This window comes from Paralichthys olivaceus, chromosome 16 (genome assembly GCF_024713975.1).
Source record: "Paralichthys olivaceus isolate ysfri-2021 chromosome 16, ASM2471397v2, whole genome shotgun sequence".
NCBI lineage: Eukaryota > Metazoa > Chordata > Actinopteri > Pleuronectiformes > Paralichthyidae > Paralichthys > Paralichthys olivaceus.
The window spans coordinates 12,321,961-12,346,829 of NC_091108.1; the positions used below are offsets into that span (position 1 = coordinate 12,321,961).

The window sequence follows — 24,869 nt, forward strand, 5'->3', positions numbered from 1 at the left end:
ACTGATGCCACCCAGAACTGTGTGATGCTATAAACATCCAGCTGAGACGTGTGATACAAAGTGCTGAGAACCTAATATTCTTTTATTGTCGTTTCACTTACATAATTTATTTGCTCTTTCTCTGCAACAATAGATTTACAAAATAAGAAACAGTACAATACTTTCTGAAAATAGTAAACTAACTGAGTACTGAGGAATAACTTAATGTTCCAGCAGATTTCTAGCAAACACCAAAGGGCAACGAAATACTTTTAAGCAAACGTCTTATCATTCATTGTTGGAGCAGATACAGCATGATATACATTAACTGGACAATTCTGCATGTGCACACACACAAAATCACACATACAAACACACAGCAGCCATTTTGCGCCTAACGCGAAAAGAGAAAAATAGCTTCTTTTTTTTTTTTTTTAACTTATTCTGTTTCATGCATATCCATTTCCATAGCAACAGGGGGCGAAGAGGATTTTAAAGGGGTGGGGGGGCATCTATCTATCTCTGCTCAGGATGCTGTCGCTGCAGCTCCGCACGCTTTACAACAATACATTCCCTTGCATAGATTCTTGTGTGTCGTGGAATGGACTGAAAACACTTTCTCTCCTTTAAAAACGAGACCAAGAGCAGCCCTCAGATGTTGAAGACCCTCGATCCACTCTGAAAGACGGCAGACGGGTTCGGGGAGAGCTTGGTCCTCACCAGATGCTCCTGAGACGAGAGAGAGGAAGAGGGAGACACAAGAATAACAGCAGCTTTGAAGGCGATCGGAGAGATGAAACCCGAGGGGGCGGTGGCCGTGGTGCTCAGAGTGGACCCGTGAAATGAGAGGAGACTGGTCAGACATGGCGTCAGAAAGCATCAGGGCTGCTGTCAGAGAGCGAGCGGTTTGACTGTAGCGCTATTTCCTACTTAGTGCTGCTCTGTTCAGATGATGGCAGCTGATTTCAAAGTCTGTTATCTATACCGCTTTACTTTGAAGGTCATGGATGGCACTGGAGCCTGATATTGTGCAAGAATCAGAGTACACCTTGGACAGGTCGCCACCGGATCTCAAGGCCAACATGCATTTCCAAACAACCAATCACACCTACAGTCAGTTTACGTTCTCCAGTTAACCAATTGTTTCCTGTTGATGTTGTTGTTCCTCTGTTGATAATGATGAAAGTGACAAACATCAACACCCACAGTCAATCCAGAGTCTCCAATTAACCCAACCTCATCTTTGGACGGATTAAAGCGATACAAACATGGGGAGAACATGCAAACACCACACAGAGAGACCCTGGCCAAGCTTGGATTCAAACCTTAGCAGACGATGTTATTCGGCATGTTACTGAAAATGAGCTGAGCTCTAATATTTCACTCGTGTGGCAGCGTTTTTATCACGCCTGTCCCAACAGCTCTTTTCAGTGTGAGCACACAGCACCGTGGGTGGTGGGGAAGCAGGTACATACTGTTCAGAGAGTGTATCACCCCTCACCCAGGTCTCTCTCTCTCTCTCTCTCTCTCTCTCTCTCTCTTATATTAGATTGCTGCCAAAGACGGCCCGTAACCTGATGCAACGTTGCACTTTAACAGATAATCCATCACATGGTGCACTCCACCTCCACCACCCTTCTCCCACTTCTCGCTCTCATTCTCCCGTCACCTGTCACGTGCTGCAACTCAATTTATCTCTCCTCGTCTTTTTTCCCCCCCTTCCCTGTCCTGTCCTTTTCTCTTTCCATTCTGCACTTTTTTTTGCCTTTCTACCCCTGTTAATGCCACCCTCTCCCCTCGTCTCCTCCCCTCGTCTCCCCTCTCCTCCCTGCCAATTTGGCACATAGGACACCTTTCAGTGTCGTCCTGGGCAGCGTGGGAAAAGGGAGGAAGTCCAACAGAGAAAACAGTGGAGAGAAACACAGGAGAGAGAGTCTGGCTTTTGGTGGATGTAGATGTAAAGGGGGAGAGGAAAGAACAATGGATGAAGGATGTGAGGTGGCTGCAAGGGGAGGGGGAGAGATTGAATATGGTCCAGACTGAGGCCTGATGTTTGAGAATAATGGAAGTCACTAGTTATATATTAACAGTGTAATAAATGTCAGATAAACCACTTTAAATATTCTGATGTGATACTGAATAGGATTTTTTTGTAGCTGCAAACAGCCAACTGGGCAGTTTTGTATTTCTTTTGAGTTTTTCTACATCTCTTACTGATTGTCTTCTGTGTGTTTTATGGTTTTTAGGCATTTTGCATTCAGCGTCTCTATCTTTCTGTTTCCTGTCTCTTCCTATGGATTCAAACAAGAGTCATCAATATGCTGAGCTTATGAAATGATGCTCAGTAATTATTCCACAGCTTGCAGTCTTGTATAATGTTTTGTGCATGTAAAACAAATTGCAAGCAAACATTTGTGACAGATTGTGTGAATTCTGAATTAAAAGTTTAGCTTCTTTGCAGTTTTACTAGAGTGGTGACGATATAATTTGTGCATGTAGGAAAAGGTTTTGTAGCTGTAAACATTTTATGCGTCTGTTATTAAAATTCATGCAGCAACATTTCCAGCAGTGACAAACAAATCTGTGCACACATGTTCCACACTGTCCCTGCAGGCTGCATGAACCTCTTTCTGCAGTTTAAAACTATTGTGAGCCGCCTTTCCATCCACCCACTGTGTCACTGCCAGGTGAGAACACGGCACAGAAGTTAATCAGGATTGTCTGTGAGCTCTGGGAGCAAAAAATCCCAAATGTCATGAGGCCGCTGCATCTGAACTGACAATAAAACAACCAGGAACGTGTGATAAAGAGAGTTTCCCGCTGAGGCCTCCACTCTGCATGTTAAATGTGTTCCCCATTCTGCAGTTTTGTCTCACTCATCCCTCACACACAAACACACTGCGGATTAAACAGCCCATCCTCATAAATCTGCCTTGTCTCTCTCTCTCTCTCTCACACACACACACACACACACACACACACACACACACGGTGCAGACAGTTCAGAGCTGCACTCATTTGAGCTAGACAAGCCGGGCTTCAGGTTTTACCAGAGCTTCATTGTCTCATCTCATCAACTCGCAAAAACAACAATGTCATCAGGATGTTTTTAAATTCTGTTGTGGAGTTCAACGAGTTCAAGACAGCACCGCTCTCTCTCATAATAAAAAGCATCAGCACGGAGCTCTAATCGGTCAATTGTCTGCTGCGTGTCATAAAATTAGAGACGGCTTTTATCTGCTGAGATGGATTTGATGGGATATAGGTGGGGGAGCTCACAATTTGACTGATTGAATCAAGCAATAATGAGAATTTCATGGCTGCCCGACTCATTTATCATCACGAGCAGATTGATTTTGATTTCAGCAGCTTATTTGGGGACTAAACCATTAAGTCTTTGAATGAATAGACTCCTCACACTAAATGAAGAAGCTGTGTGTGCTGGTGATAACGCAGTTTGGTGTGGTTATGTGTTTTACAGAATGGAATCAAAAACGCCAGACAAATTCCCAGCACGGTGCCATGACCCAGCATAATGCACAGTGCAGTGGGATGTGTAATGCTTGGTCAGGCTCCTCTGCAAGGGGCTGGTGAGTCAGTAATGAGTTGGCAGTGAGTGGGCCACTGGTGACAGGGCTGGATAATCTAAGATCAACTTGATTTGCTGCCAGGCCGGTTTCTGTTGCTCTGGCATATTGTGGTATTACTGATGTGATTACTGTGTGTCTGTCTGTCATAGGCGACCAATGGGGACAAATTACAGACTAAAAACTAGAGCTCCACTGATATGGATTTTTTTGGGGGCCTATGACGATATCGATATTAGGGAGTAAAAAAAAATTAAACTGATGTATCAGTTTTGATGAAAAGATGTCGTTATCAAGCGCTTATGTCAAATACATTTAATCGAGGCTTGATTTCAAGTTTAGCCATGAAATGTATTATAGATAACTATGAACAGAAAATATATTGAATTTACCTTAAATTAAATATAATTGTTCTGCATTGTTATTTTTCCATAAAATCAAAGTTTTATTTTTAGCAAACTCAATACTGATACTAAAATGTCTGTGAAAAACTCACATTGACCCATCTTTATTGGCCAACTGATAAATTGGTCGAACTCTTTTAAAAACAAATCAATTGGACACGGCTCGTCCAATTAGGGACAAAAGCTCTGGGAAAAATTGATAAATGTAAATTCCCCAAAAGGTGACCTATAATGGTGTGTGTGTGTGTGTGTGTGTGTGTGTGTGTGTGTGTGTGTGTGTGTGTGTGTGTGTGTGTGTGTGTGGTGTTCAGTCCCACAGATGAACACACTGTCAGCAGCACATCCCTCCTTAATGTGCAGTGAACTCTCACTCCAACTGGGCCAGTGTTATTAATAGTCTGTGTCCTACCACTGAATTCTACCACTTCGACCTCCATCACCATCACACAGGACACTGACAGACATGACGGCTTAATGGTGCATTAATCAGAAACTTGTGCAAATAAGATTCAGTACACCATCTTGCTTTTTCACTCATACATTAATCACGTTTTTCCTGAAAATGAGGAGAGAAGAAAAACACAGCTTCTCAACACATGCAAATGTTTCCTGTCCCCCCTTGATTCCTCTCAGCGAGAGATGAAACACGGTGCAGTGCGAAGAGACAAACCGCCTGTCCACGTCCAGCCCAGACCTGGCCCGGCTCTATGGCAGATGGTGCTGAGTGGGTGTAGGCGGGGAAGAGGGATGGCACTAAACCTCTGGAGATTCCCAAAAAACTGTCTCACTTACTGTCACGCAACAGCTGACCTGGACTGAAAGAGGAAAGACGGGGATATGTCCCCTTATCCCTCAATAATCAGGAACAACCTGCCTGAACTTCCAAGTTCCACGGAGCAAATCCTGTCGCCTTGTTGTCGCAGTTAGTTTTGCATCAAATTTCAATCTCACTGTACATCTGTCTCTGTGCGCGCCCATCTTTCTGATTCACTGCGCCCCAGAGCACAGATCCGGATTATACTTTAAAATGTTGTCATTGTGTCTCTGGGCAACATTGAAAGAATATGTTTGAAACTCACATTTTTGACATTGAAATGAACACGTTTATGAGATAAGCACAATTCTGCTTTCTGGTTTGTAAAAGAACATCTGTCCTTGGTGGTTTTTGTCATTTTCCTCTTTATTTCACAAAAAGTAACCCCAGGATTTTCATCGATTATAATAAAGTATCAAGGTAAGAAGCTGCCCGCATGGTCTAAAGTTTGTTATTCTTTAAAATGCACAAATTATTTTTTTTCATATTCATTTAATGATAAACACATAACTGATGCAATTAAATACGTAGAATACATTTAATATAGAATTTGGAGGGATCCATGTGTTATTATTGGAATGAAAGGTCTGTCCAGACAATTTCTGTTAGAATAAAATCACTAGAACCATTATGTCTTATATTTATATGTATTTCACCGCAGCCGCCATCAGAGGGGTATTAAATATAGACGTTAATATATTTGTCTATGGGTTTGTTTTATTTTGGGACCAAAATGGAGCACATTACTCATTTACAGAACTTCTTTGTTCTCATCAAGCTTCTTCTATCCAGGTCAAAGGAATGCGTGGGGCTGTTATCTAACATAGTCCGTGGCCTGTTTTAAACAGCTGGGTCACTTTGAGCTGCTTAGGGACAGAATGCTGTATCACTGAGACGCCCCAACAGCAACAGGCCACCTGGGAGATGAGTGAAGATGACTTTCAGGAGGAACATGTTGTTAATGGACACTCTGAAGCTACAGCTCCGTTAGTGAAGGAGTGAGTAACATCAGTCCTCCAGTGACTGACACTACACTGATACCTTGTGAGCAACATTTCTGTCTTTGCTCACCTCTCCTTTGGTGATACCGCTGAGCTCTGCCCTCTCAGGTGCGACGCTCTGCTGGAGGCTGCAGGCGCTGGGCGACCTGCCGGCCTGCAGGACAGCGGCGGTGGGCTGGGGGATGGCAGCAGGTTGTATGTTTGGGGCAGCAGACCTCCACCCCAGGGACCTGTGGAAGTCCCCACTGAAGGCAGCCTGGTAGCTGGTCTCTCGTGGGACGTCGGTGGCCTCTGTCCCCGGGCTGGAGTATTGAGCTGGAGGATTTTTTCTTGCACTTTTGGCAGGTTTCACCCCTGTCCACGGCCTGTACTCTTGCCTGGAGGAAGAGAGGTGCATCAGAGTGAGACGGAGAAGCAGAGCAGAGCAGGCACAAGTTTGTATCTGGCCTGAGCCTCAGGGCATGTGACTTGTGAGGATTCTCCACTACTTCTTACACATGAAGATCAGTTCAGTTGCAATGCAGAGTGCTTGGAAACATTTTTTAAAAGCCTGTGGTAAAAAGTGAGGTTCATTGGGCCTAAAGGAAATAATGCAAGCCACCATAATCTCTATCAATAGATTCTACATGTGAATATGCAGAATCTGTAGGAGAGGCAAGAGTTTGGGGCTTGAAGCTTTCTGGTGCTAGTTAAGAGAGTGATCCATGATTAAAAGTCCAGATATCACAACTAAAAAATTCTATTTTTGTGAAATAAACAGAATAACCCTTTAATCTCCAGAGGCGATTATCAAGAGTTAAAATCAGTAGCTCTCAATGTGGGGGGGACAACCCCACTCAACAGGTCATAAGATAAGCTTGCAAGGTGAGATAAGTATTCTGACTGATGCACAATTTCTTTCTCTCTATTGTGAATCACAGGGTATACATTTACTCTCTTCAATCTATTTAAATGTGTAAATAAAGGAAAATAAATGAATTCTTTGGCTGCACTGTTGGTAGTAACTCATAGATAACAGGGGGCTGTACATTATTTCATATGGTCACAAGCCAGAAAGGTTGAGAGGCACATATTTGTGCTTCGGGCACAAACACACCCTCAAAAAATCTAATATTCATAGAATTAAGCTTGATCTCATGAAACCTCATCTTCGTGCAGGCTGTCCTGGGACCACCTCCATGTCAATTGACTGTTAATCTTTATGAGAGTCAAAGCAGACATCGGTTTCCACCATGCAGGGGGCAGGGACAGGTGCTGAAACAGGGACAGGTGCTGAAACAGGTCAAACCCACAGAGCAAAATTGTTTCGGCCCCAATTTGGCTCACATTCCATACATCCCACATCTGGATCAAAACTGTGTGGAATGATGGGCCACAAGTAAACCATATATGCCACATCAACCAAAGGTGCCAAAGTGGTTTTGTGCCATTTGGGCCATATTCATCATTTACCACATGGCCCACTTTAGGTTCACATCCAGATTACGCCTTGTCCAGAGCACCGCATGTTTACCAAAAGGACCAAATCTGTTTTGGGATAGTTGGGCTACATTCGCTATTTTACAAATGGGCCACATGGGCTCACATCCAGTTAGTCCGGGCCATATGGAGGCCAGAGGAGCCGCATCACTGCCTGAAGTGGCGCACATCTGGAAGCGTCCTACCTGTAGGAGCTGGTTTTACTCTCCTCCGCCACCTGCTGCTCCCCCCATCTCTGCCCCCTGCCCCGCTCCTCCCCAGCCTGTGCCTGGCTGAGGTGACTGTTCCCCGGGCTGTCCGACACACTGTCAGCCCTGCTGCCCCCGTTACTAATCCACGGGAAGTTCTCTTTCCTGGGGATGGGCCAGGGTTTGAAATCCTGCTTGTATTGCGTAACGCTGGTGAAAGGCACTCCAGGCGGATGGTAGTCCTCCCGGGGCTTGTAGCCGGGCTCCCTCCTCGCCCTGAACGATCCTCGGGTCCCCGGGCCATCCAGGGGCGCATGGGGGGAGCCGACGTCCTTACGCGCGTCCGGGGTCGAGTAGTTATTCCCGGGTGCGCGCTCCGAGGCGGAGAGCTGCTTGGTGACGGAGCGCACCTCCTGCTCACCGATGTCCGAGTAGTTCTGGATGGTGAGCGGCACGGACAGGTCCGACTTATCGAACTGGTTCCAGAAGCGAGCCAGGCAGCACACTCTGCTGATGCACGGCCAAGCCATCGTATACCCTCCCCTCTCTAACTAACACTTGGGCTGAGGAGGAGAGGAGAAGACGAGAGAGAGAGAAAGAGAGAGAGCGAGAGAGAGAATGTGCGGGGAATGGAAAGAAGAGAAAAAGAAAAGATCAGAAAGAGTGTCTCCCTCCCTCCACGTCCGTCTGTGCGCAGCAGAGAGTGGAGAGTGTCCAGGGGTCCATGTCAGCAGCGGGGATGAGCCGGTGTGTGAATGCGCCTCTCACGTGGTCTGTGGTAGAGCCTCCACTATGCAGAGGAATCTGTGGCAAATCATTCCCCGCATCTCAGACCGGACCCCGGGAGTCCGCATCGGTCTCAGCGGACCCAGCATCAAAGATAGGCCGTGATATTCTGTTCTCCACTACACGCGCCCACTCCCACAATCACAAGCCTGCAGCTTGAGTTGTTTGGTGGCTTCTCCCACTTGTCATCACTCAAATGATTGTACCTGAAGTGCAGCGTGCTGAGGGTTACATAAGTCTGCTGCAGCATCACATACATGCACAGTAACCTGCAGGATTTCTCACAGTTCCTGTTGCACCAACCTGCACTCAGCAAGATTATTATGGGTGGTTGTAAAATTACCTAAACTCCATAGTGTGTTTTGTACAATGTAATTTCATGTTTCTGAAAATCCAGCAGTTTCACATTTATTAGATTCACTCATGTTAAAAATCAATGACTGTAAATCTTCATTTCCTCAATGTACAGAAATTAAGCCAAAATATCCCAGGTGTGGGGGCCACCATCTTTTTTCTCTCCATCAATTAATACCAAACTTAAAGGTAAAATAAAAAATGATACATACATTTGTGTAATAAGAACTACATAAAATTACAGAAAACATTTATTTGACTTTTCAGTTTGCCGCATATCTTATTCGCTTACATAGAGGAGGCATGGTTTATGACCTATACTGCAGCTAGCCACTAGGGGCTGATCAAGATGATTTGGCTTCACTTTTAGGTAGCTATCATGTCGTCCATCTCTTAAAGTCTACGACTTATCCCTACATGGTTAATGATGTTTAATTAGATTTTTTTATTTGCTGCACATTTCTGTATTTGGTTGTCATGTAGGTATTTGTAGCATCTTTTATAGTTATCATTATTTCTGTTTATGCTCTGTTTAAGAAAACTCTCAGATTGAAACACTATTTACTTTCTGTGTTGAAGCAGAAAAAGAAAGTTCTTGAAACACAACAAAGGACTCTTGGTTTTTACACTGCCACATAGTCTAATTGTCATAGTCAACCTCAGCATCATGCCTCTCTTTTCATGTCGACCTTTCAGATGATGTTAGAGATGCACGAAGATACTCAGGTGCTCTGAAGTTGTGAAAAACTACAGTCAGGAGAGGTACGACTGCCCATGTTTATAAAATAACTTCAACTGAAGTTGAATGGGTGGAGTGATTTACACTGGGGTTATGCACTGAAGGCGCAAGATTCCTCTTTCAGCTGCTCTCAGAGGAGCTCAATGTCTCAGATGGAGGCAGTGCAACATATTAAGAAGCACTTTGTGGTGCAATAAAAGCCTTAGTTGTGGTTGAAGATGCTCATAAACATTAACCATAAGTCACCTTTAAGTTCTCTGCTCTTCTTCACATCGCTGTGCATTCACACAGCCACAGACTGTGGTGACAGATCTGACCATGGTTACATTTTTCATCTCTGCTGGTAACACATAACGTGCATCTGCAAGGGAGTGAAATACCAGTTTGATATCGCCATCTACAGGAGAAAGTATGACATTACCTTAAGATCTCTTTGTTTGCTTCACAAAAAGACAGATGGCTGTACAGAGGTGAAGTATTCCTACCTTGTACTTAGATAGAAGTTGCAGTATAGCTCTTTATAAGTACTGCATTATGAGAAGAGGCCCTGCATTCAAAAATAAAAGTACAAGAAGTACAAAAGTTTTAACAGAAACATTATCTAGATAATATTTAGGATAAATGACTAAATATGCAGAAAAACTACATTTGTAATACTGATGCCTCAACTGACAACATTTCATTTTATTCACGTTTTGCAGCTGTTTGAGGAGAGATTATTATTGAGGCAGTACGGAGAGAAAAAACATTGGGAGATAATGAGCAGTTTTTTATGTTGTTTGTGGGATATTGTTTGAATTCACCTCATTGACCCTCAACCTGTCATTTAAAGTGAACAATACGACAAGAGGCTCAATTCAGACACAACTTTCTTTTAGTCTTTCAGTGAACACAATCTAATACTGGGCAGAGTCTCCCTGTTCTCTCTAAACAGTCTCTGTTCTATAAGAAGACAATAAAAAATAAGAAAACACTACAACAAATCACAAAACACATGAGCAGTGTGTCCATCACATCAACGACAAGCCTTGTCAATAGCAGGTAATGATAATCAACTTTATTTATACAGCACTTCTGTGTAATTTGTTTTTTTAATTTGCATTTCAGGGCCACCGTAGAAATGACCAATTTCAGGTCAAATTACCGCGTTGGCAGCTGTTGAGAAAAACAACTATCCCATGAGTGTTTGACCTTCAAATGAGATTACACCATAACAAACAATTTACGTCTTACCGTCTTCAGTTGTTAAAGTCACAAGTGTTGCACCAGCCCAGTGCTGTATTAGTAATATTACTCAGGATGATGATGTAGTTTTTCTCTCAGTCACCGGCAGCAGAAACATCAGTGACGTGAGCTTGTAGTAATGTAAATGGGGAAGATCAGAGCTTGTTGTTTTGTTGTTTTCAAGTTGAAATCACACAGAGTTGTGTAATGTCCGACAGCAGAGGAGCATTTGAAAGCAGCAGGAACCCGTTGGACGGGCTAAATGAAATCGCTCCGCCTGAAGAGGAAGTAGAAAGACAACATGGAGACAACGTGTCTCTGTCCAGATTCTTTTCTTCAATGACTCTGAACTTTACACAAAACTCATTTTAACTCACCGTCACTTCATTCATCAGCTGGAGGCTTCAACATCTCTCACAGGAACTAGTTTTCTCTAAAAAAAACTACAACACGTGGAAGCTCCCACGCTGCGAACCGGCTTTTTAAACTCATCGCAGACACACTGGTGTAACGTGGAATCCGTAAGTAGCCAAACGAATAATACGTAATTACAGTGTCAGTGTGTGTGCTACGTGCCTCTGTGAAGTTCGTGAATACCACTGGAGGGCGGATCACAGCTTGTACAGGTCTTGGTTCGTTTTTTTATTGTTTTTTTTGTTTTTCCGCGCATGCGCTGTGCAGACATATCAGCCTAGTGAGGGAGGTTCAGGAACACAAAAAAAACCACGTGTGTTTGTTTTGGTTGAGTTCAGAAGACCTCGTCTGTGGTTTCACATAAAATTATCAGTTGAATTTATCAAATTAATGGGTCGTTGATCCCTCTATTTTTTAGTTCACATACATTTAATCAGTTCCATTATCAATTCTTAAGCATTCTCACAATTAGGATTTTTTTTATTACCCTTGACGCCACTTTCCTGAAATGTTAAATGACAATGTTGTTCCTCAAATGATTAATAAGAAGATGAAACGCGGCTCAGTTCATCATGTAACGACTGCTTTAGTCAAATTGGCTTTAAATCAATTCAATCACTTGGTCATTTATCACTGTATTTTTCATTTCACCTGCATTTTCATCACCTCTGTTTTGAGCAAGTTGTTTCTTCTAACTTCAAATGATTTATTGTTGATCAGATCCGTTTTCTGTTCACTTTTAATGAGCTTTTTGTTGTGAGCATTTTTCAGTTAATGAACCTGATGACTCCTGAATATGTGTAATGGATGTTTCCATGGTGCTCTTGGTATATGAACCGTGATGGTTCCTGCAACAGTGCTGGTGAAAATATAACCACAACATAAGCAATTTGTCTTTTATTCTGAAACATATTCTATTTGCATTTCTATTTAAGTGATATTTCTATGTTAAAGAGAACATGGACTTGGTGCCAGACGACAACTCCCAGTACAAAGATGTTGACTACTGGGATGAACGATACAAGAAGGAGCAGTGTTACGACTGGTTGGGCGACTTCTCCAAAATCAAGCACCTTCTGGAAACGCACATCAAGAAGGACGACTCCATTCTGATACTGGGTTAGTAGTTTTGTTGTCTTCCATCCCCTCAGTATCTTGGTTGGTCACCTCCTTTCTGCATCTCCGCACCACACAATGCCCTAGAACAAACACAAATGACAGAATCCTGTATTCAACATCACTTTTTCCTGGTAGATTTGTCTTATTGTGACACCTCTATATGATTCTGACAGGAGATCTGTATCAGCTCTCCTCTCTCCCTCACTTCCTGCGAGCCTTCTTTAATTCATGTCACCGAGTGTCATCATCATCATCATCATGGTTGTCGGTGCTGTCATTAGCATCACTTCTCCTTCCATAAAATCCACAGTCATTTGCATGTGTAGTGACCTGAGTGTCTTTCATATAAAGAATTTGATAGAATTGACACCTTGATGTGCAGCAGACATCTAACCAGAAATATCTGTGTGTTGTGTGTACGTGAGCAAAACCCGTGCCAATATTCATCTCAATAGAATAAATTAATCTCAGTGGCAATAACTTTTAAGCCATTTAGTTTACAGACTCAAAAGGAAGAAATCAAGAAACTTTTCTGTGATACTGAATAGATTCACAACTTTTACAAAAACCTTATCTAGAAATAAGTTTTTGAAATACAGTCCAAAAAATTCTTAAATCTGTGATTCAAATCAGGAATTACTTTGGTACAGATAAAATGACTAGTTAGCTTCAGTCCTACTCTTTATATTAGACTCATTTTAGACTGGATCCTGTTGTCGTTGCTGTGGTAGCTGCATGAAAATTGTAATCTCTCTGTGAATAATACAGAGTGAACCTTTTTATATTGTTTTTGCTTCATTTTATCCCCGATTCTTAGATTTGGAACTTCTGTAAATGTCCACACGGTGTCACTGTTCACTAGAGAATAAATCCAGCACTTCCTGCAGCTCCTTTTGTTTATGTCCTTGCAGATTTGTAAAACATGCTCCAAAAACATTTGCTGCAGAAACATTGAATGGGAACTGAAATGTAAAAAATCTAAAGCGAGTGGTACAAGCATTGACACTACTACTAAAATCCTCAGTGCTTATATTCCTCTTTGTTTACATTCATTTGAAGAATTAATCTGCACATGTATTTGTTATTTGCCTTTTAATGCTGATCATAATTTGTCATAGCTATTAAGTTGAGCATTTGCTGTCGTCACCCACGATGGTGTCCAGTCGTCTTTGACAGAGACTGGTTTCGAGCAATTAAAAAGATTGTAAAGAAGTAGTTGTGATAATTCGTTTTCTTGTTTATAATTAGCATATGTCATATATTATGGCATGATGTACATAATGTTTGCTTTAACGTCCTCTGCTGTTCCACTGTTATACCTCCACAGAGCCATAGAGGGCCGTGCTGATCCACGTCTTGCTGATATGAGTGTTGTTTATGCATCCACGGTGGCATGTGTGTGTGTGTGTGTGTGTGTGTGTGTGTGTGTGTGTGTGTGTGTGTGTGTGTGTGTGTGTGTGTGTGTGTGTGTGAATTCATTATAACCGGAGGGTCTTATTCTTTTGTATTGATTTCAACATTAATGGTGTGGAGCCCCGCCGCTCGATTGCGAGTGATGAGGTCAGAACATTGACGGACAGCCTCACTTTTGCAACGTGCGTCATAGGCACACACCTACAGCAGAGGCGTGAGTGGGCTCCGCACTCTGCACATGCTGATTTGAACCCAAAGGAGAGCCATTATATCGCCTGAGAGCTCTCATCTTGGAGGGCATCTCTCTCTCTCTCTCTCTCTCTCTCTCTCTCTCTCTCTCTCTCTCTCTCTCTCAAAACCAGGCCATTACATGTTTCTGTAGCTCGCACGTGTTGTTGCCGTCTTTTACAACAACACACAAGCCCACTGTAGAGACTTGTTAAGCCTCACATGTTGTGTACATTGACACGGCGAGCACTTAAAAGCACTTAAACAACGCCGAGCTCAGACGGTTGCACACATTCCCCCGGCTACCCTCGCTTGTCGTGTCTGTAAACCCAGGCTCGTACGAACGGACAGAATAGATTACTGTCACCATGGGGGGGGGGGGGCACAACTCGGCAGAGAGAAGGGAAGACTTCAAGAAAGACTTGAGGCACCACGGTGCTGTTTGTGTGTGATGAGAGGATAAAGGAGAGAGAGAGAGAGATGGAAGGGAGGTAAATTACTAATCAGGTTTGGGCCACTCAACTGTCTCCGACGGAGGTCATTTCCATTAGGATAATCAGCGCATCACAGAGAAACAGAGGAGACGGAAGGAAAGAGATGCACAGATGATGAGCTCGAATGCTTTGCTGCATACTGATGACAGTTTTAATGTCTTTCTCCTTCCTCTGTTTGTTCTTTTACTTGATTTCAGTCTTTATCCTCAGTTTTATGTTGTCATATCACCTCTTCTCTCTTCATCCACATTATTCATTTACCTGTTTCCTCCCAGCCCCTCTTCTCTTCCACTCCTCGTCTCACTGTTTTCACTCCCCACCTCCTCAGTAACCTACTTCTGCCTTTTGGTATTATTCTCTCTTACTCAGCAGAGTCAGTCCCCTCATCCAGACTGTAGCTGCACATAATAGATCTGAGCTGCAGGATGTGAGACGTCCTCTCTGGGTTAGGGGTGCAATCAATAAGGATGGGTGAAACCACAGAATAGTTTTTAATAACATTTTAGAAGCAGTACGACCACTCGTACTTAAACAATAAGTCTGATTGATGTTCTTTATGCAGGAAATTGTCTCTTTTCCATATTGCCAACAGTTCCCATGAAAGTCGTGATCAAAATCAACAATGATTTGATATTATCAGGAATCGTCTTTGAATCTAAAGCCTGATTGGGGCGAGCTACCATGTGAGTTTCTAGTCTGACCATCAGGAGTGCACAGGCGTTCAGTGTCTTGCCCAAGGACACTTTGACACATGAGCAGGAGGCGCAGTCCAGGATGTGATGTTTTGAAGTTTCAGATTTATTTTTGTCATTCCAGCCATATCTGTAAAACATACAGTTGAGCAAACTAATGTTTCTCAGGACCCGTGTGCACATACAAACAGTTTAAAGACAATAAAATAGCAGCAGTTTGAAAGACAAGTGCGATACTCATTAAGTGCACAGAGTTAAAATAATAATAACATAATAAATACTGTGTTTTAAAAGTAAAGGTAGCTTATTTTGACCGTGCAAATTCATAGAGCGTTGCACAGTCCTGTGGCCTGTGGGATGAAGCTGTTGCAAACTCTGGCTCTTTTTGCTGTTGTTGACTGATATCTCCTACCAGACTGCAAGAAATCATTTTTACCCCAAGGAGGTTATTTGCATTTGCTTGTAAGCAAGTACAAGCAAAAACTGTTCTTGCTTACAAGTACAATTTTTGCTACTAAAAAAAAAAAACTACTACAGAAGTTAGCCCAAAACTTGCTGGAAGGACGTGGTGTAGGTCAGGAGAGATCCCATCCAATACTGGTTCGGATCCAGGAATCATCTTTTCTTTGACAGTTTAAAAAAGGGACTGTTCTGTGTGCTGGTTCCTGTACTTTAACTAAGCAGTGTTCTTTCTGTCTGGTTCTGCTCTTATGCAGTTAACTTGTTCTAACATGCTCGACCTCAACCCAGCATTGGCCTTTATAAAAAGTAAATACGAAATTTGGTTATGTTGATCCTCTGTTCCATTGTGATCAAGCAGGTGGGAAAATCATTCATAACAGCATATCCAGTTTAGAAGCTGCACCTCCCACTCACACACCCACTTCAACCAAGCTGAAATTAGGTCAGTGTTTTTTTTCCCTGTAAAATAATGCAGGAATTCTTTCGTAACATTTGTTAGAGTGATGACTGTGAATAACCAGGAAGAAAAATACATTATGGAAAATCCTAAATGGAACATATACCCCAGTTAGATACATTTTAAAGCACACATCCTCATAATGGGAGATAACTGTGCTCATTACTGGCTGGGTCGTCTGCTTGATCAGCTGATGGACTCTGGGGTCGGATGTGTCACAGCATTGCGTCAAGCAGACACTGACACCCCGTACCTGACCTCTATATGTGCCTCAGCAACATTACCGAGCATTAGCAATGATCCGCTCGCACACTGTCGAGTCCCCGCCCGCCGCACAGCCACCACTCTTTCTTTTATGGCCTGCTCCGGGCTCTTACTCAGTGATGTAATGACCCCACGTCTCCCAGTGGTCAGCGCTCATGCCTCGCTTCCCCCAAGGCAAGGGGGTATGATGTAATGGCTCCATGCTCCTGTGGTGTGTGAGGCTGAGATTTGTGTCCTGGGAGGATCTGCAGCATCTATCCACGTTGTGCTTTCACAATTTGACATCAGAGATAACACAGAACCGCCACAGTCACAACGATAATACCTCTCAGGGTCCACAGGGGTATTAAAACGTGCGTAGGTGTCTCAATGCTGTTCAGTGTTTGGTACTTGAACTTGAATTACTAAAGCTTCAGACACACACTAAAGATGATCTGTTGTTTGCATATTTTCATATATACTCAATCGTCATCTTTCAAGCATAAATACCAAATAAGAGATGATCAAAAAGATGATCCTTTTTATTTTATTCTTGATGGGAGGCTTACCCACTGTCATGTGTGGAGATTCATACTTCTTGAAACAGTAGTTTAACGGGCAGACTATAGCTTTTTACAGAGCTTTAAACTGTATCACAGTCCTCTTCAGCAGATGAAGATGTCAGGGATGCTCAGAAAGCTCTGGAAAAGGTCGACCAAAGGGCCTGTTTTGGTGGCTGTTCTCCATTGTTATCCGAATGATAAAGGGATTAATTACCATTGTCAAGGAGGTTATGTTTTCACCCGTCTGTCTGTTTGTTGGATGGTTTACATGTTTGTAAACAGGATTCCACTAAAACAGCTCAACACATCTCCATGACACACAAGGAAGGATCCATTTAAATGTTGGTGCAGATCCGTATCAGTGGACAGATCCAGGTGAAATAGGGTGTTTTTTGACATATGTTATATAATTTCTCAGAGAATAATTTATAGATCTTGATTAATAAAAACAGGCCTGTTTATGAGACTGATATTCATGAGTGGGAGCAATTTGGTGCAGATCTAAATCAAAATCCAGATCTAGTAAATTTAAAGGTGTTTTCAAAAGGGGACAGTTGGGCCTTGGTGACATTGTTGGCCTGTGACTTCAGCTCTTGATGGTGATGAAGCTGGCGTTTATTGGTGAAGCAATATTGAAATACCATGAGTGTGACCAGTCAGCAGTTGTGTCACTATGTCACACTGCCTCCAACACTATGACATACTAACTTTTCTAAAGAACATTACTACATCACTACAATGTCCGTCACCTTCTCGGGCCCCTTCTTGCTCATTCACGCCCCACGTTAATTCTCATACTTCACTTCCTCCATTTCCTCCTCACCTCTCTCACCTCCCTTTTTTTTTTCCTTGTTGACCATCGCCTCACTTCTGCCTCCCCTGCCCCTACGTGCCAGTATTTGGTATCAAAGATGTCCACCTGTGTTCCCTCAACCAGGCTGATTATAAATATAGCCTGAGTGGTGGTGTTTACAGCAGCGTTGAGAGCCGTGGAAGCTGCACTTTTCACAGCAGAGTCCAACTTAACTGCTGCTGGGTTATTACGTTGAGATACGACTCATTCAGAAATTTGCGACTCAATAGAGATGTTACGTACTCGCTTCTAAGGAAGCTGTTAGACTACTTTTTTATATGCTGTAGCGTATATAATACAATTTCTCAACATTTTGTACATTGAATACAAAGAATTTGTCTTGTAGATGAATTGGAGAGTAAAATCTTCCTTCAGCACAGTGGAAGATTCTGCAGGTCGGACAGATTTTTTGTTTGTGCTTGTGTGTTGTTGTCACAGTGTGAGAGAGTGAACCATTTGTTATTGAACCTCTGCAGTGCGCAGGCAACGTATGAGCCCAAGTGTAGGATTAAATTTCAGTGATAACATGGAGATCACAGGTGACAGTCCTCTCACATACCTGTTTTCCCACAGTGTTGGAAACACACACACACACACACACACACACACACACACACACACACACACACACACACACACACACACGCTCGGACACGAAATGCTGATGGGATGGAAAGTCCCTGGCAACACACTGCAAGCATGAGGGAGAGAGTGTTATGTCTTAGCAGCTGTCAGAGGATCCATCTGACATCAGATATAATGCTGCTCACCGGAACCTCAACCCTCAGATCTAAACTCCAGTTTTTTTCCATTAACCTTTCCCTCCCTTTATTTCTCACAGGTGTCTCTCCCACGTTTAAATTTGTTTTTCCTTTACTGCTTCCCTCCCTCATCTCCAACACATCCATTTAATCATTTTCCACTCATCCTCCCCTCCTATTTTTCCCCTCACTCTTCGCACAGACACGGGTGCTTTTGTGCACACACCTCCTTCCTGCACGTGGCATAACAATGGCAACAGCGGCTGTGAGGCTGCAGGAAAGCGCAGTGCCTTTTTCATTTGGAGGAACAATAGAAGCAAGAGTCGGGCCTCTGCCATTTCACACTTGCCCTTCCTTTTATTGATTGCGGCCCTTCTGTCCTGTGGTGGCTGGAGGCGGAGAGTGTCTGATCTGATTGTATCTGCGCCGTCCTTCATGTCTCTGCCCTAGTTTCTGCTGGCAGGTTATTCACAGTGGCATTCAAGGGACAAGTTGGGTGCATGAATTTAAATGTGGCTTCATGTCTTAACCAGCAGCAGTGAGGTAGAGATATGCTGTTGCATTGGTTTTTGGATAGCAGTGTTTGGACTGAGGTAATTCAGTGATACATTAGCTGCTCAACTAGCAAAGGTTAGTGGAGGTTGCTTTTTCTGCAGTGTCCTGTGGCCTGTATATGTTAGGTGTGGAAATTTCTTGACTCTAAGATGAATTGGGATTCAGACATCAATGCTGTAAAACAACATAATCTGAATGTTAAAAAGTCGCTATTTTGTAAATAACAGGAACAGTCTATAATAATAAATAAACTAGGTTCAGATTTAGCTGACTGATTGTATTGATTCATGATGCAGTTGTACGTCCACAAACAGAAAATTCTGTGAATCACTGCATTGTCTGTCTCCACCTACATGAACTAAAACATCTGCAGCAGATGCACAACTGTGGCAGGTGAGGTTTGTTGTGTGAGCTCAGGGGAGGAGGTTTGAATGAATGAATGAATGACTGAGGGGGGGGTTCTTATTCCCAATCTATTCTCTTCCTCCCTCCCTCCCTCCCTCGCTCTGTCCTCGCTGCCCTCCCCTCTTCGCAGCATCCGGATTGGCTGCCCTCTGTTTTTTTTTCCAGGAGCCCCCAGCATGCAGCAGTCAGTAAGTCATTAGGGGCAACCCTCCCTCCATCCCACCCTCTCCTCTCCTCGACCCCCCGACAACCCGCCCACCCCCTTCTTCGCTACTTTTTGCCGCTGTAGGGAGTGGTGCTGTTTATGAATGAGCCTCACAACCGCAGAATGTGAATGAAAAATAAGAGAGGGAGTGAGCAGATAGGGGGTGCAGGCTGAATGAAATGCAGCAAGGGAAGAGAAATGGAAGAAGGATGATGAATGAAAATAATAAGTGAGGGAGGGGAGGTGGTGAGGTGGTGGTGGTGGGCAAAGGAAATGGAAGAGAATGTGAAATAGCCACGCTCCTGTGTCCCTATCATCCAGAGTGTGTGCGTGTGTGAGATAATGTCCACCCTCAGGTATGCAGATAAGGGAGGACACTGGACCAGTGGCGTTTTTTGCCTTTGAGCCAACGGGAATCTCCGCTGCCTAAATAACACGCGCATTCATGCACACATACACACAGCTTCTCTGCAAGCTGGTGCTGCATGCTCTGAATAATAACGGGGTTACCCAGGCAACCAGGCTACGATGATCGATGGGCTTGGCCCTGATAAACAGAGCAAGAGCGTTTGTGTGTGTGAGAAATGGGTGAGAGTGTGTCACAGTGTTTCTGTTGTCGCAGTGGGAGTTTCTTTGTTGTGGGACAATTAGAAGATATCTTATCATCAAATCTATTCCAACCTGTGGTGAATGTGTGTGTGTGCATGTGTGAATACAAAGATGGCACACAGAGACACAGGCTCCCAGGTCATTGAACGCCCTTGGTAAGAGGGTTTGCGGAGGCGGACCGTGGGGGTGACCACATACACCACAGACACACACTCATGACTCATTGACTTGTGTTAATAAAATGGCCATAGGAAGGGGAGAGGATGCACAGCTGCCACTCACACAGAGTGTAAATTACACCGCCGACTTCTGGGTCCGACTGGCCACTTGATTGGATTAAACGTGTGGTGCATGCTTTCACAAGTGCTGTGGTTGTGAGGGTAAACCAGCGTATCGTGAAACATTAAATGGGTCGGGCGTAGATGTAATAGATGATAGTGAAGGAGGCGGTGCAGGGAGAACGATGGAGAGAAATAATTAGATTACAAAGAGAGGTAGCCCCTATAGCTGCGTCACGCTGCAGTGTGCCAACAGAAAGGGGGGCACACACAGAGTGGGACAACGGTAAAAATTGTGTTGTTTTCTTCCATGGATGGCGAAGCCGGACACAGGACAGTGGCGGGAGGTGTCACATGGCGGCGCATCGGGTGTACCAGAGTGCACCTGCATGATCACTGTCAATATGAAAGGGAAGGCAGAGAAAATAATGGCGGGTGTGTTGTTTGTGCCTTTACTTAGATCAACACAATCTAATTCATCAATTTGTTGGATGTGTATTAAAGGTTCAGTCCACTCATTTTAAAATAAGAACACATAATCAGCCCTTGTGGTATTTAAACATGCAGATAATTTTGGTTTCACCTGCCCACATTTATTAGCTTTCTGTGCCATACATTTCTGTGTCTATCCCAATATAACAGGAGTGAGTACAATTTAATTTGTGGTGCTCGCAGTAGCCCGAAGCATTACATTTCAGATTTCAACGTTATCGTCTCTCTTTGGAAGCAGTGTCCCCAGTAAAATGGATAATCCACCAAATGCACTGTCACAGGGACTATTTATTTCCAATGAAAACTGAAAAGGTCTGAGGATTATCCAGAGTCATAAAGGTTCTGATAATTGAAAGAAGGTGTTTAAAATGCCACTTATAATACTGTGCTTACAGAATACCATTTTAAAATGTCAAAGAAAAACAGAGTTTTTAGTTTTGGTCAAATCCATGGGGGAACTGTGGCCCTGTCCACACTTCTGATGAGAATATACTGATGATTGGCATTCACGCAGCCACCTCAGTCTGCACTGCACACTCCTGCATCATATTACCCTTGCTCCGTCCCACCCTCTCCTCTTTCTCTCTCTCTACCCCTCCTTCCCTCACTCTCTCTCTCTCACCTCTTCTCTTTACTTCCTCTCTTTCCTCTCTATTTTGTTAACCTCAAAGATGAATCTCATCCAGAAAGACGCTGCTTATTTGTCACGAATACCAAGAAGCAAGCTTCCCTCACTGTGACAATAGCTTATGCACTCAAATCTGTGATTCAGTGGCTCTGCATGTAAAAATGTGATTTTGAAATAACAGCTATAGGAGGATGAAGGTTTCAGAGGATGAGTGGAGTCATGGGTCATTTAAAGCTTCCTAATTTAAATAATGGGGTCTACTGGAAAAGGTTAACCTACTGTAACACTCAACATACACATTTGTCTCATATACGGTACACTGATGCAGTGACTTGTTTCTCCCTCCGTCTGAAACACTGCCTCCCAAAAACCTCAGTCTCCTCTGATTTGTCAGAAGACTTCCTCTTTTGTGATTGGTCAACGGCTTAGAGCATGTGGCGGAAATGCCACGCCTCTTACACCAGAGGCTTCCTGATCAGCTGTTAACACTGCTGCGGCCACGGCAATAATGGCGTTGGTCCTACTGCACCAATTTGAGCCTGACTTGGTGGTAGACAGGCATGATGCACCTTACATGTTACATGTGACAGGAGATGTGTTGACATAGATGCTTTACATAAAAAAACAGCCAGGAATGCAAATCAGGTGTTCCGTCACACCAAACAATTGAAATAAAGTGCGTGCGTGTGTGCGTGCGTGTGTGCGTGCGCACGTGCTATTAGCAGCCACAGTCACAGAATCTGTGTATTGTTGTTCTGGACAGACACAGTACTGGTGTCTAAAGGTTTCCGTGCCTGTTTGTTGGAGGAAAAATGATTTTGCTGTGGTTGATTGCGTGGCCTGTTGGCGAGCGAGGTAGACACTGTGTTCTGTGTCTCGATGTCGTCATTAACCTGTCATGCCTTTGCTTTGAACAGGGAAAGCCCCGTCAGCGAGATAATGGCACTGTGTGTGCGTCATCGATGTCCCAGTACATTTGGCTCTCTGCAGTGATGCACTCTTGCTGCGAGCCGGCTGTGGTGCTGGAGAGTTATACACTAACTGTGAAATACTGCTGTGTATGTTGGGGGTTTGTGTGTGTATCTTTAATAGAGTGAAGTTCTGTCACTGCAGTGTTTCAACAAATAGTTCTTGGATCTCGGACTTTACATTGAGACTAAATGTTGTTTATATACTTGCCGTGTCCAAAACCCAAACTACAGTTATAGTCATTTTAACACTATACATCATTGCAGCGGTGAAGTGGTGCAGTGACCAGGTCTGTCGTCTTGAATCAAATCCTGGTTTCTGAGTCTTTCTGTGTGGAGTTTGCATGTTCTCTCGTGTCTGTGGGGGTGAATGGTTTTTTTTCTATGATACACTGGCGACCTGTCCAGGCTGAACCTCTCCTCTCACACAATGTTCCGCCCCCCCACGACCCTCAAAGGATAAGCAATATAGATAACAGATGGATCCATGGACATTGGAGCATTGCAGTTTCTTAAGTAGCAGTGCGATGAGATCTCTCAGCTACTGTAATTTTGTGAAATTAAACTTTCCCAGGAGTAAGAGAATAGTTTTTCCAAATATTTAAAGCACCTGTAATCATTTTCCTTTTTTTGTGTGTGTTTATTTCTGTACATGTTGACCTTTTCGTGCATAAACACTGACTCTGTCAGGACCAGTAGACCTCATGGGGACCAAAGCCTGGTCCTAATGAGACTAAACATATTTCCGGAAGTCCTGGTTAAGTTTAGAGGGAATATGTGAATTGTTAGGTTAGGGTTTGACGTGAACTGGTCATGATTAAGGTTTGGGTTTGGTGAGGCTGTGCACAAATAATGGAAGTCAATGCAAAGTGTGTGTGTATGTGTCCGAAAGGACTTTTAGGAGAGTGCTGGCTCTGTGTGAGGCTGTGTCCAAAACTCTTACATAACACTGTTTGTCATAGTGCAGACCAACACCTCCACCCCTGCATCTTCACGTCAGCCTGTCTCTGGATCTGTCTGTCACTCTACACCCCCCCAGTCTTATTCCCATCAACATATTTAAATTGTTGTCTTTCCCTCTTAGTGGCTCTTTAACGGACAGAATCACTCCCTGACCTCAGTGCTCGTCTGCAATACTTTCTGACGGTCTCTCCATCTCGCTCCATCTCTCACTTTTCTGATATGCGTCTGTGTGCGTGCATAACAGAGTTGGTTTGGCTCGGTCGTGATAGTCTTATGTAACTCTCCATTTGACTTTGCACTCTCCCTTGTCTCAAATGTACACACGCACACGAGAGATGCGCAACTCTGGATAAAAGGAGAATCACAGTTTAATTCGCTTAAAATTAAGATTACATTTTCCTCTCACAGTTTTTAATAAATGTTCTGCTTTTTTTAACATCGTTCTATTCCTCTGACGCTTGCGTGGGTTGGCAGAGCATCATTTTTTTGTGACCTTCATAGCTGTATTTTGTGGTGACTGACAAATGGCACTGTTGCTGTGCGTAGTTGCAACAATTTCTCACCAACAATAGCAGTGTTTTCATATTGTCTGTTTTTCTGAGGCTCCTCTCACGGTGTTGCTTCTCTGTTTTAATCTCATGTTAGATTTATCATCATTTCTCCCACCTCTGCCTGTGCACAGTCCCTGCTTGTTCAGATACTGCAGGATTAAAGTGCATGAAGGCAGGAATCATTGTTGCCATTTTGATGGTATCTTGCTGCTCTAATAAACAGTACAGGGTATTTTTATTGTGTTGAAAATATGATTTGAACTGGATACATTTTCCTTCTTTGCACATCAATCTATGACAAAGTGGAAAACAAAACGTTTGTATAAAGTCTAGCAAATTGTGTGTGAGTAATATACTGAAATCTAAGACCTGTTTATCAAACATACGTTTCAAATAAATCCAAACACTGAAGTTGTGCCACAGCACCAGAATTTATTTTGATTCATTGTAAATGTTTGCCTGGCAGTGTAATGAGTTGTCAGAATCCAATTAACAATTATATTTTTGTTTCCTCAATTGTTATTTCACAGTTGCGAAAAGGCCCCAAATCCTAAAATGTAATAATCAGAATTTTAGGTTTTAAAAAGTAAACATTTGATATAGCAAGGTTTTAATGATGTTTACGCTCCTTCCACGCTCCTTTACATTTAGTTTAAGAAATGGTTTGGCATGCATGGTTGTTAATGTTTCTGTGTGTTGTTCTTTCTCAGCGATACAGATCATTAGCAATAAAATTACAAACACGACCAACATGAAACTAAAACCAACACCCTGCTGGTCAGAATTAATCTCAGTACTCTCGACTTGGCTATGAGAAAAACTATGGATACCTACTGTCTATGCCTGTGAGATAACGTGATGTCTTTTGGCTTATTCTGTACTTGCTTAACTTCAATTATGGAGAAGTTTAAGTTACTCTAGGACTTTGATATTCCTTCATATCGTAAATACTTGACAAAGG

General features: G+C 43.2%; 2 protein-coding genes and 1 long non-coding RNA gene across 3 annotated transcripts in view; 1 reads left to right on the forward strand and 2 right to left on the reverse strand.

The window, feature by feature from the left end:
* Positions 1-61: 61 nt before the first annotated feature.
* Positions 62-8,128, reverse strand: map6d1 (MAP6 domain containing 1). Its single transcript, XM_020098899.2, has 3 exons — positions 7,450-8,128; positions 5,856-6,162; positions 62-708 (listed from the first exon to the last, which is right to left on the reverse strand). Exons 1-3 carry the CDS (start codon positions 7,980-7,982, stop codon positions 631-633), a joined length of 918 nt encoding a protein of 305 aa, XP_019954458.2. The 5' UTR covers positions 7,983-8,128; the 3' UTR covers positions 62-630.
* A 2,245-nt stretch (positions 8,129-10,373) lies between these two features.
* On the reverse strand, positions 10,374-11,074 carry LOC109636906 (uncharacterized). The gene is made up of 3 exons (XR_002203229.2): positions 10,933-11,074; positions 10,565-10,832; positions 10,374-10,486 (listed from the first exon to the last, which is right to left on the reverse strand). It is a non-coding gene; the product is annotated as an uncharacterized lncRNA (long non-coding RNA).
* Positions 10,938-24,869, forward strand: part of ece2a (endothelin converting enzyme 2a) — a 62,829-nt gene continuing 48,897 nt past the window's right edge. The window contains exons 1-2 of the mRNA XM_020098920.2: positions 10,938-11,076; positions 11,926-12,088. Coding sequence (XP_019954479.2) covers positions 11,929-12,088 — 160 coding nt within the window. The 5' untranslated portion in view covers positions 10,938-11,076; positions 11,926-11,928. The remainder of the gene's footprint in view (positions 11,077-11,925; positions 12,089-24,869) is intronic.

Excerpts from the sequence above, each read along its gene's own strand:
- map6d1 (XM_020098899.2), bottom strand. The coding sequence starts at position 7,982 with ATGGCTTGGCCGTGCATCAGCAGAGTGTGCTGCCTGGCTCGCTTCTGG. Across the intron at positions 6,163-7,449 it reads AGTAAAACCAGCTCCTACAG|GCAAGAGTACAGGCCGTGGA; the intron begins GTAGGACGCTTC and ends CTCTTCCTCCAG. Across the intron at positions 709-5,855 it reads GCGGTATCACCAAAGGAGAG|GAGCATCTGGTGAGGACCAA; the intron begins GTGAGCAAAGAC and ends CTCTCGTCTCAG.